The sequence below is a fragment of the Myotis davidii genome, unplaced genomic scaffold (assembly GCF_000327345.1).
Source record: "Myotis davidii unplaced genomic scaffold, ASM32734v1 scaffold26, whole genome shotgun sequence".
In the NCBI taxonomy this organism is placed as follows: domain Eukaryota; kingdom Metazoa; phylum Chordata; class Mammalia; order Chiroptera; family Vespertilionidae; genus Myotis; species Myotis davidii.
This window is the reverse complement of record NW_006299245.1, coordinates 5,753,336-5,764,990: the sequence shown is the minus strand read 5'-3', so window position 1 is coordinate 5,764,990 and position 11,655 is coordinate 5,753,336. Positions and strand designations below refer to the sequence as shown.

At 34.8% G+C, this 11,655-nt stretch overlaps 1 protein-coding gene across 2 annotated transcripts in view; it reads left to right on the top strand.

The window, feature by feature from the left end:
* The window catches only part of SLC6A15 (solute carrier family 6 (neutral amino acid transporter), member 15), a 47,725-nt gene that overhangs the window by 5,937 nt on the left and 30,133 nt on the right, over positions 1-11,655 (top strand). For both annotated transcript variants that reach the window (XM_006774716.2, XM_006774715.2), the window contains exons 2-5: positions 2,408-2,872; positions 7,855-8,012; positions 8,373-8,499; positions 9,665-9,846. In XM_006774716.2, coding sequence (XP_006774779.1) covers positions 2,587-2,872; positions 7,855-8,012; positions 8,373-8,499; positions 9,665-9,846 — 753 coding nt within the window. In that variant the 5' untranslated portion in view covers positions 2,408-2,586. The remainder of the gene's footprint in view (positions 1-2,407; positions 2,873-7,854; positions 8,013-8,372; positions 8,500-9,664; positions 9,847-11,655) is intronic.

Sequence of the window (11,655 nt, the reverse complement as noted above, 5' to 3'; positions counted from 1 at the left end):
TAAAAATCTCCATCGAGTATATCCAAAACTTTTTTTATATAATTTTTGAATGTGCTCATTTTTTTTGGACAAAGAATCTCATGTTTAGATATAGTTTTATTATCTATACATATAGTATTTCCAGAGGTAGCTTCAATAATAGATCTGTTACAAATCATTTCACAGGGGTTTTCAGTAATATCCATTGCCCATCTCCAAGTTTTACTAACCATTCACTATAAGCAGAATCCTCTGATCTCATATTTGTTTTGAGACAGCTTTCTGAAACATCACCAAACATTACAGTACTTTAAACTCGTTTGTACTATAGTTGATCGCATAGCATGTGGTACCATAGCATGTGGCACAATACTGAGACATTGTCGAAAATCCCCTCCGAGAAGGAGACCTTTCCCACCAAATGCAACATTCAAATTCATAATTTCTCTTAGTAATCTGCCTCAGGGCGCTGCAGGTGCTCTGAGGGTGGGTTCCTCCCTCAGGACTCATCCTAGCCAGAAATAGCTTGGGGAGGGTGCCTCAGGGCCAGTGGGACTGAAAGTGGGGGAGGTGGCAGGGAAGTGGTGTCTGCCCTTCTGATCATTTGCACACTACTGCAGGCCATCAGAAGCGCTCTGGCAGCCATCACCACAGCAACCCAGGACTCTGCCTTCGCATTCTGAGGGAAGGTTCCTCCCTCAGGCCTCACCGTAAACAGCTCAGGGAGGGCACCTCAGGATTGGTGGTACTGATGGAAGTGGTGAGGGGAGGGTGAGGGGGGCATGGAGGTAGTGCCTGAGCTTCTGATCACTTGCACACTGTTTTATACCACAGCATGTGGCATTGACTGTGACGGTCGCCACGGCAACCCAGTGCTGACTGCAGGACTGACTCTGGTTGGTCGAGCCTCCGGTCATTACGGTTGTTACTGACCCAGGATTTTTATATATTAGGATATTGGTAATGATTTTCTTTCAGAATTTTCTTCATAGTCTTCCTATTAATCTTCACCAAATTTTAATTGTTTGCTTTTAGCATATATATTCTAGTTTTGGAAACAACTAAACATCTAATCATAAAGGCAAAAATATAGGTTACGTGGTCATGTTAAATAATTATATTTTCTTAGGGTTACCATCCACCCTGTCTTATTAATTAAGATTAGTATGATGGGCTGCTTCTCTGACTTCTAAAGTAAAAATAACAGCAATTCCATGAAATAATTTTATTTTTTCTAGCAACAACTGGCAGAATTCTTGGAGTATCATTTCTAAAGCCTCCTGATCCAGCTTTGAAGAGAAGCACACGTGTTTAATCACTTTTTAAAACTGACAGTCTCATTGGTTTGTAGACAAGCCTTGTACACTACTTGGTCTGTATCTGAAAAGGGTATATGATACAATATAACAGAAGAGGAACTAGAGAAAGAAAAACTGCCAAAGTGATGGCGGTGCTTTTCTTGAGGTTTTTGAATGTTCACACAAATACCGTGAGGTATTTTTTACTACTTTCTGTGTGTATTTATGTTGTTCCTTGTGTGTGGTGTGGTCTCACTCTCTCTGCCCAACTCTTATGTCACTTCTATCCAACATTACTGGACTCTGTTACCGTAATGAAGCTGGGTCATTTAAATTATGCAATATAGTGTAATTATTTGAGATATGCCTTTCTCTCTTAGATATAAGCAACTTAAAGCAGATATTGTATGTTTCATTTATGTTTGTATCCCTGAATGTTCATTATAATATCAAATGAGTGAATAAATGAATACATTAACAGAAGAGATTCTGTATAAAAGAAATTTATAGGAGTGGCATGCAATTGTTTATGTAGTTCTATAAGTAATAAAATGGGACCTATACTTTAGTTAGAAAGGAAAAAAGGAAGAATTTTTTAAAAAGAGTCACAAAATTTTTTAAAAAATATTTTTATTGATTTCAGAGAGGAAGGGAGAGGGAGAGAGAGAAACATCGACAATGAGAGAGAATCATTGACAGGCTGCCTCCTGCATGCCCCCTAATGGGGATGGAGCCTGCTTGCAACGAAGGCATGTGCCCTTGACTGGAATCGAGCTCGGGACCCTTCAGTCTGAAGGCTAATGCTCTATGCACTGAGCCAAACAAGCTAGGGCAAGAGTCAAGAAATTTTAATTTCAAATGAACAGATAATATTTTATGCATTGAGTTTGTCCTATCAAAGTGGAATTTTGAAAGAAGGAAGATGTTAGCTAGAATAAAATCTGTATGAAGCTCATCTAAACTATACAATTCTTACACTTGTGGAAATGTTAAGCTCTGAAAGGCCAACAATCGTATGTTTTATATTCTGTAGAAAGATGTTTTATCATATAAATTAATAAGAACTGGTATTTATTAATTTTAGTATTTTCCGTATTAAATATTATCATTTTTAATTTAAGATCTTACAGATACCTGCAGAATATTGGACACACAGATCCAGGATCCGTAAGACTTTACCACCTTGAATCAAGGATTTAGTTGATATCCTCCTCTGTCTTTTCTTCATATCAACTAAATTATTTTTTTAAATAATTAACAAATTTGCCATAAGAGAATTTAAGAAAAATAATAGAACCCACACTCTCTAATGCCTAAGAATAGCAAGATGATAAAAAAAGAATTAGAAGATGAAGTTATTGAATCTGCCAAAGACCTTCTTTCCAATGAAGATGCAGCTGATGATGCTTTTAAGAAAAGTGAACTAATTGTTGATGTCCAAAAAGAGAACCATTCAGATGCTAAAGTATCTAACATCAAAGATGAAAGACGAGGTTGGAACAATAAGCTACAATACATCCTTGCCCAAGTTGGATTTTCTGTAGGTCTAGGAAATGTGTGGCGATTCCCATACCTATGTCAGAAGAATGGGGGTGGTAAGTTTTATTTTTTTAAGTGATACATTGCTGAATAGATTTCAATTGATTATCTCAAATAGCTGCTGTTGTTGCTGGAGTCTCAGTAGTTTAGAAACTATGAATTTTATTGTAAAGCTAGGGAGATTCCTTTGTTGAAAATGAGTTTCACTGTTTTCAGAATAGGTTTCCATAGGAGCAGATGGCTTGCTATGAATACACAAGGATTGCTTTAAAGGTAATACATTCTCAGATTCTTTCTGTGGATTCTATTAAAAATCTCTAAATTACTGACTTTTTAAACAAATGTTGCATCCCTTGTACCTGTTGGTTATTGTCTTTGGAGAAAAACACTGAAGTTTCTGGTATAAGGCAATATTTGTGAAGACAAAATTTTCTCTCTATGACTTATTAAATCTTAATTTTTAAAGTTGTTTTACTCTCCATAAAAACAAAAATTACATATCATTTAGAATGATTACAATCTTCTAATGCTGACCAGAACTTTAAAGATTTCAGTAGAAGGGACTTAATGGGATCCTTTACAATAAAGAGTAATATGCAAATTGACCATCACTTGCTCACAAAGATGGCTGCCTATGACCAGGCCGTCAGGGGCTTAGTGAGGGATGACCAAACGACTGAACAGCAGACTGTATGGGGCAATCAGGCCAACAGGGAGGTTAGTGAGGGATGAGCAAATGACTGAACAGCATGCTGTGTGGGGCAACCAGGCTGGCGGGGGGTGGGGGACCATGAGGGGTGACCAGGCTGGCATGGGGCCAGTAAGAGGCAACCAGACCAGCAGGTGGGCAGTTAGGGGCTACCAGGCCAGCAGAGGGGGCCAGTTGGGGGTGCCAGGCTGGTGAGGGGGGGCTGTTAGGCGCAACCAGGCAGGCAGGCAAGTGAGCAATTAGGAGCTGGTGGTCCAGGATTGTGAGAGGGATATCCAACTGCAGTTTAGGCCCAATCCTGGCAGTCGGATATCCCCCAAATAGTCACGGATTGGAGAGGGTTCAGGCTGGGCTGAGGGGGACCCCCCATGCATGAATTTCATGCACCAGGCCTCTAGTAATTAATATTATACCAGTTTTTCTTTATCCTTAAATATCATACATATTTGGTTCCCAATTCTGTAGTATTTGGGGGACAATGTTTTGTTTTAAAGAAAACTTTAAAGAAATTAGAATCCTTAGTTTTAAACAAAAATATATACATCAGCATGATACTGCAGTTTTTTGTATTTGTGCATATAAATACCAGGGGTTATTTAGCAAATATTTCTTAAAAATTAAGAGGGGTGGACACATACAAAGGAATAGATTGTTTGTGTAGGACATAATCTTTATAGTACACCAAAGTCAAACTGAATGTTTACTAACATTTAGTTTGAAGCATTACATAGTCGGTGATCCACTACACATCACATCATTCCACTGAAATTGTGAGCTCCTTTGCGAGTCGGTAACATCACATTAATTATTTATCAAATCAGCTATAAGCAGCTGTGCACTACCCTGCTTTGTGTTTCTCCCAAATCACTTCATTTGTCAAGACTTTGAGAAGATGAAATCTAATTTTCAGACCTCTCCCCTTATAAATCTTAATCATACTGTAAAGGAAGAAAGTTTTCTTGACTGAAGGGTCAGGTTGCCTTCCATTTAATAAAATTTTTGTCTTGATGGAGAGCTGAGAAAGAATTTCATATTTAGTAATTAGCAAAGTGTCTCTTCTTTCTAATTTTCATGTGAAAGTAGTCAAAATACCTTTCCTAATATTGTTTCCTTTCTTCAAATCACAAATACTAGAGAGTGATATTACAAAATACCAGTGAACTTTTCTCATTTCAAGATGGCTGTTAGAGCACAAAAGATTTTGCTCAATATGCAGTATAGCATTGAGCCTTCTAAGTACTCAAGTGGTATCTTCTGGCTGCTGAGTCAAAGAGCCTCACTACCCAAATCTTACTTATTCATTATTTGAGGCACATTATGAATAATATGAATAAAAAGTAATAAACCTAATGTAAGTTGATTTGCCTGAAAATATACTTAAAGCACAATGGTTAAGCTTAATAAGTGGTATAACATAGAAGCTACCAGCTCAAAGTTTGAAATCAATTTGACTATGAAGCCTAGCTCAGTGGTCGGCAAACTGTGGCTCATGAGCCACATGCGGCTCTTTGACCCCTTGAGCGTGGCTCTTCCACAAAATACCACGTGCGGGCGTGCACGTACAGTGCGATTGAAACTTCGTTCCCCATGCGCAGAAGTCGGTATTTTGTGGAAGAGCCACACTCAGGGGCCAAAGAACCAGCCGCATGTGGCTCGTGAGCCGCAGTTTGCCAACCACTGGAGCTCTTTCGGACACTAGCCATGTGATCTTTTATAAGTTATCGTACTTTTTCTGGCTTATTTCTCACACCTATAAAATGAGGAAAATAATAGTACTTATGGAACTTACAAGGAATACATGAGTAACTACATGTACCTGACAAATGGTAAATGGTCATATTTTAGCCATGACTATTTTTAATATTAGATTAAATTGAGTTAGAGAAAAAAAACTAAGTATCTAATATAATGTCTTGCATACATAACTGAGGAAAGATTTTCAATGAGTCCAGTCTTAATAATTCTCTTTTTTTCTCCCCTGGTCATTCACACATAAACCCATTCATATTCTAGGTTTTGATGCAGGTGTTAAAATGCACTTTCATTTCTTTTGGAAACATTTAGAGGTTATTAGTGTCTGAACGTTACAAATCATTTTAGAATTAGAAATTTGGTAGTTCTGTTTTATAAGCTATGCATCCATGCTTTACATTATTTTTTCCTTTGAACAATCAAGTCCGAAAGACTAAAAGTCAGCCATAATACAGTAAAGATCATTGACCACTGTATTAGGGAAAATTCTTGCATATGGTCATTATTTCAGCATTAGATAAATATTGAGATAAATAATTTGAAAAATATTAATATTTAACTCTTCATCTGAATACCTGAACAATTTGTACAGCTTCCTAAATCTATTTAATACAACTTAACATTTTTAAAAATTGGAAGATGTAATAAATGGCCTTTTATTTAAAAAGGGAATTGGTACAATTGATTTCATAACTCACCTGACAGTATCTGGTTGGACAAAACTCCAATAAGAAATTTGAATGTAGATCTTACAGGTTATTTAAGGAATGATTTGTATACATATTCTCATGTAGAACTGAGTATAGGTTTCACATTTAACTTATCAATTAATAGTCTAATATTAACTTTGTCAAATGGTACATTTAAAAATCACTATTTATATATATATATATATCTTAATTTGTGATTTAGCTGTAATATATTTTTTAAGCATAGAAACTCTACTAAAAGGATAATAGCATATATTTTATAATAGACTAGTGGCCCAGTGCACAAAATTCGTGCAGGGTGGGGGGGGGGGCGGGGTCCCTCAGCCTGGCCTGCACTCTCTCCAATCTGGGACCCTGTGGACATCCCTCTCACAATCGGGGACCTCTGGCTCCTAACCGCTTGCCTGCCTGCTTGCCTGATCACCCCCTAACTTCTCCCCTGCCGGCCCCATCTCCCCCAACTGCCCTCCACTGTCACAACCCACCTCCTCTGCTGGGACCCACCTCCTCTGTGCAAGGTGGTGGAGATGACAGAACTGGCCTCCTCTGTGTTATGCAGAGCGGCCACCAGGCCCCACCACCACTGTGTGCGTGACCATCTTGTGGTGGCCATCTTGTGACAACATCATGTGTGAAGGCCACTTAAGCTTTTATTAGTATAGATAGTATAGATCAGGGGTGGGCAAACTTTTTGACTTGAGGGCCACAATGGGTTCTTAAACTGGACCGGAGGGCCGGAACAAAAGCATGGATGGAGGGTTTGTGTGAACTAATATAAATTCAAAGTAAACATCATTACATAAAAGGTACGGTCTTTATTTTTTTTTTAGTTTTATTCATTTCAAAAGGGCTGGATCTGGTCCGCGGGCTGTAGTTTGCCCACGGCTGGTATAGATGGTGGCCACCTTGTGGTGGCCATCTTGTGATGACGTCACGCCCAAGGGCCCCCTAAGCTTTTATTAGTATAGATATGAAATGCCTTTGTTTCTGTCAATCTCACCACCCCATCACAGAATTTTGGAAAATAAAAAAATTGCTTGTTTCCTAAAGTGTACTTTTTATATGAAGTATATATAGGGAAAATTTCATTTCTCTGTGTTAGAGGTTATTGTATTTTTTATATTTTTAGTTGAAGCAGCCATTTATTCTCCTTTGTTGTTATGTAAGAAGAAAAGTCAATTTTAGTAACATAAAATTTCATTCATTTTAATTTATCTGATTTGCAGTACATGATTTATATCAATAGATGAATTTGAACAAAATTTAATAAAGTACTTCATAAATATTGTATGAATAAGATTTTTATGCTGCCTGGCTGGTGTGGCTCAGTGTTTGAGTGTCAACCTATGAAACAGGAGGTCACGATTCCATCCCTGGTCAGGGCACATGCCCAGGTTGCAGGCTCAATCCCCAGTGGGGGGCATGCAGAAGGCAGCCAATCATTGATTCTCTGTCATCATTGATGTTTATATCTCTCTCTTCCTCACTGAAACCAATAAAAATATATTTTTTAAAAAAAAGATTTCATGAGTTTGTGAAACCTACTTGCGAAAATAATTAATGTTAAGAAGTCAATTATTTTTATGGAAAAAAAAGTTGTTTACCCTTTCATTAAAATGAAACCAAGCTATTCATCGATATACTTACTTTTATCATAATTATTTTTTATCAGAAATTCTTTGTAGCAGACAAATTGAGGTTTCAAATACTAGAAAGTTTAAAGTAATGAAATTGCATTTTCTTTAAAGTCCTTTATACTTATTATATATAGAAGTTCAAATATCATCTTTTATGAGATAATGAGAATTAATGTATTCTCTAACTGTGACTGTTAAAAATATAATCTATTTTATTTTTGTCTCTGTAGGTGCATATCTTTTGCCATTTTTTATATTGCTTATGATAATAGGTATTCCACTTTTTTTTCTGGAACTTGCTCTGGGGCAAAGAATTCGACGAGGAAGCATTGGTGTGTGGAATTACATAAACCCTAAATTGGGTGGTATTGGATTTACAAGTTGTGTAGTAAGTTTCCTGATATAGTATATGCCATAAAATTTTTATAATGTTTGGATTTATATTATTTGTATTTAAATAAAATATTTATGTATTTCTACTGAACTGTTTAATTATCTTTTAAAAAACACTGTAGGAGATTTTACTAATATACAAAACAAGATGAAGTATATTAATATAGTTCAATCTTATTAATGCATGTTCTTAAGACTTGTGAGAGACTTTTTTCAGAAAAGATAATGTGTTTTAAATGAAAATAAAATGAATAAGATTTTTAAAATGTTAAATGGGATCATATACATGTAATCTCATTGTTTCAGAGGAAGGAGCATCAGAGGTTAAATGTAACCACATTATTTTATTTTGCAGGTGAGCTTGTTTGTGGGTCTCTACTACAATGTCATCATTGGCTGGAGTGTGTTTTATTTTTCTCAGTCTTTTCAGTTTCCTCTACCTTGGGATAACTGTCCTTTGGTGAAAAATGCTACACATACTTGTAAGACATGGCCAATATAATGTTTTTATATTTAATGATTATAAAGTTAGTAAAGGAATGAGCTTTCAAGATTTTTTAAAATAATGTAGAAAAATTATTATCATAACAACTTTCCTCACATTTAGGATTGCCATACTCAGAGAGATAGAACTTGGGCACCATCTAAGTTTACTAGCTCTTCCCAAGTTACTTCTTCTCAGTTAAGCATAGCTGGTGTACAGTATATTAGTAGTTATAATAGTTTCAGGTGTACAATGTGGTGACTTGATATCTCTATAAGTTACAATGTAATAACCCCACTAATTCTAGTAATCATCTGTTAATGTGCAAACCTTCCCCAATATTATTGACTACATTCTTCTTCTCGAGTCGTTTTGTTGTGCCCCATGATATTAGGGTGAAATATTGTTAACTTTGACAGCCTTTAATTTTGTACACCTCTTTTGATGCCTTATAGTTTTTGTTAAAATAAAACAAAGTACAAAAAAAAGTACTATTGAAGTAATTGTTTTTATTTCATAGTTTTTCTATCATTTATTTTTATATCCTAGAATATAATAACGAACATTTCCTTATAGTGATGTCAAGTAAATATAGAATATGCCTAAAATTTTCTTGTAGCCACAATTTAAAAATAAACAGGTGAAATATTTTATTTAATCCTATGTATCCAAAAATGTTAACATTTCAACGTATAGTTAATATAAAGTCATTAATGTAATGATTTGCATTATATTTCTCATATTAAGTCTCCAAAATTTTCTTTTTATTGTATATTACAACACAGATCATTTCGGGCTAGCTTATTGCAAAAGTCACATATGGTCAGCCACCCATGCATTTGACAGCTGTGCCCCAGTAAGATAATTCTGGGAGTGGAAGGGACTATAAATTTGATATGTTTTCATTACTTTGATAAAAAGTTCATGTGTTTTTATCACATGTGTTTTTATTAATAATTGTGTGATAAGAAATATCAAAGAGGATACATGTCTGTTGATATTTCACTTCTTCTGCAGTTGAGTTTTTATTGTGAATTTAAATGCTTATGTGGAATAGTAATACTTTTCTAGAAAATGTTGAGAATTGATTTATAGGCTTATTGGGAAAAAATTCTTATTACTCTTTATAATCTGAAATTACTGTGTTATCTTTCTTTCTACAGTGATAGAGCCAGAATGTGAAAAAAGTTCTGACACCACCTATTACTGGTACAGAAAAGCACTGGATATTTCCAGTTCCATTTCTGAGAGCGGGGGCCTAAACTGGAAGATGGCCGTCAGCTTGCTGGTTGCCTGGGCCATGGTTTGCTTCGCTATGATCAAAGGCATCCAGTCTTCTGAAAAAGTTAGTGTGTTAGAGACCCTCCCGATTCTGCCATCTCTGTGGGCAAATTGCAAGTAGCGCTTTGTTCTACGTAGTTAATGAAAGATTGATAAAAAGTGCTTTTACGATATGTTTGCATTAATAAAATGACATAAGCAAAGAGATAAGTGTTTTATACTGAAATATAAAGTAATTTATAATCTTTTATTTCATCAAGAGTTTTGAAATTTTTTGTCAATACCATTTTTTTTCTATTTATTGAGTTTACCCTAATATTTTGATTCTCTGATTATCAGTCAGTTCCAAACATGGAAATCGGGGAAAGTGGTAGAATAAAGAAATTTTTCATTTTAGTTGTCTTATATCATTCATTTTTCTCTATTGTAGTTATTCTAAGGAATGCTTGCATAAGATATTTTAATAAGGCCTCTTGTGTGGAGGGTTTCTTAAAGATCTGAGCAGCACTAGGTAAATTATAATTTATCATAATTATAAATTATTATGATAATCTCAACAACCCACTCAGAGTAAATCTAAAAGACTAAAGGGCATGCCTTCCAGTGCAAATGGAAAATGTTAAGTGGCTGTGGTTGAAAAAGACATTAAGTGAATTCTAGAAACTTAGAATTTTTTTTAAGAATACATTAGTAAAGTAATTGTTATTCACTCTTTTGCTTTCATATTGCATTTTTTTCATTATTACTGTCATTGTTTTAATGCTCTTATATCTCTTGGATGGACCATAACAAGAATTTATTATTGCCTTTAATAATCTATCACTAATATTTTTTTTTTCTTTCCAAAGCATAGATCTGATTGTATATCTTTCCAGGCTAATATATTACCAATCACCAGAATATACTAGTAGAAGTGGAGATAATAGTAGTAGTAGTAATAAATGCTGAGGTGATTCCCACAATGATCAGAGCAAGAACAATAACAGAAGCCAATATTTATTGCAAGTGCTTTTTGCTCTAGGAAATGTGATAGGTACTTTATATATTTTATCCCATTGAATTCTAAAGAAAACTCTAAGAGGTAATTACTATTCTCAGGCCTTTTTTACAGATATACAATAATTTTGAGAAATTAGGTAATTTCCCTAAAGAATCGTGGCTAGTAATTGCTACCTGGAGTAAAACCCAGCTCTGTGTAAATCTAGAGCCCATATTATTTAATTGCAATCCTCTAATGCCTCTCACTGCCATATTTTTTTACATCATATAGTTAATATTTTTAGGTCAGAAGTCTATGTAATTCATCTTTGCTTCCTGTTACTTCATCTTAAATTAAAAATTTTTGATGATTTTAACTTGTAAATCACAACTAATTTCATATTTACCTTCCTGCTGGAACTCCCACACCATTTTCCTTTGGAAAAATCAATGTGATAAATAACACATCTAAATATCTTTTCATCTTTTTCTGAGTGTCAATATACAATTAAATAAGTTCAATTAATTGGTTCAATTTGGTGTCTTCTACCATTCTGAGACACATTGCAGTCATATTTCAAATAAAGGAATAGATTCTTAAGTCACATCTAACCACATTTACATGTTTCTTAAGATAAGAGAACCAAAAGTAGTTAACCAGAGAAGTAAAAGAAAAAAATCTTTGTGCTTGAGTCTTACTGCCACATTTTGTTTCTTCTTAATCTGAGTGTGTCTTATTATTATTCTTTTAAAAAATTCATCCTTTTTTATCACAAAATTTTGTGGTTATTTTTCTTATTCATACAATATAACTTCAGAAAATTTTAATATAAACTTACATATCATATATAATTTATTATTTAAATTAGAAGGTTTCAGTGGCTTTGGGGCAATA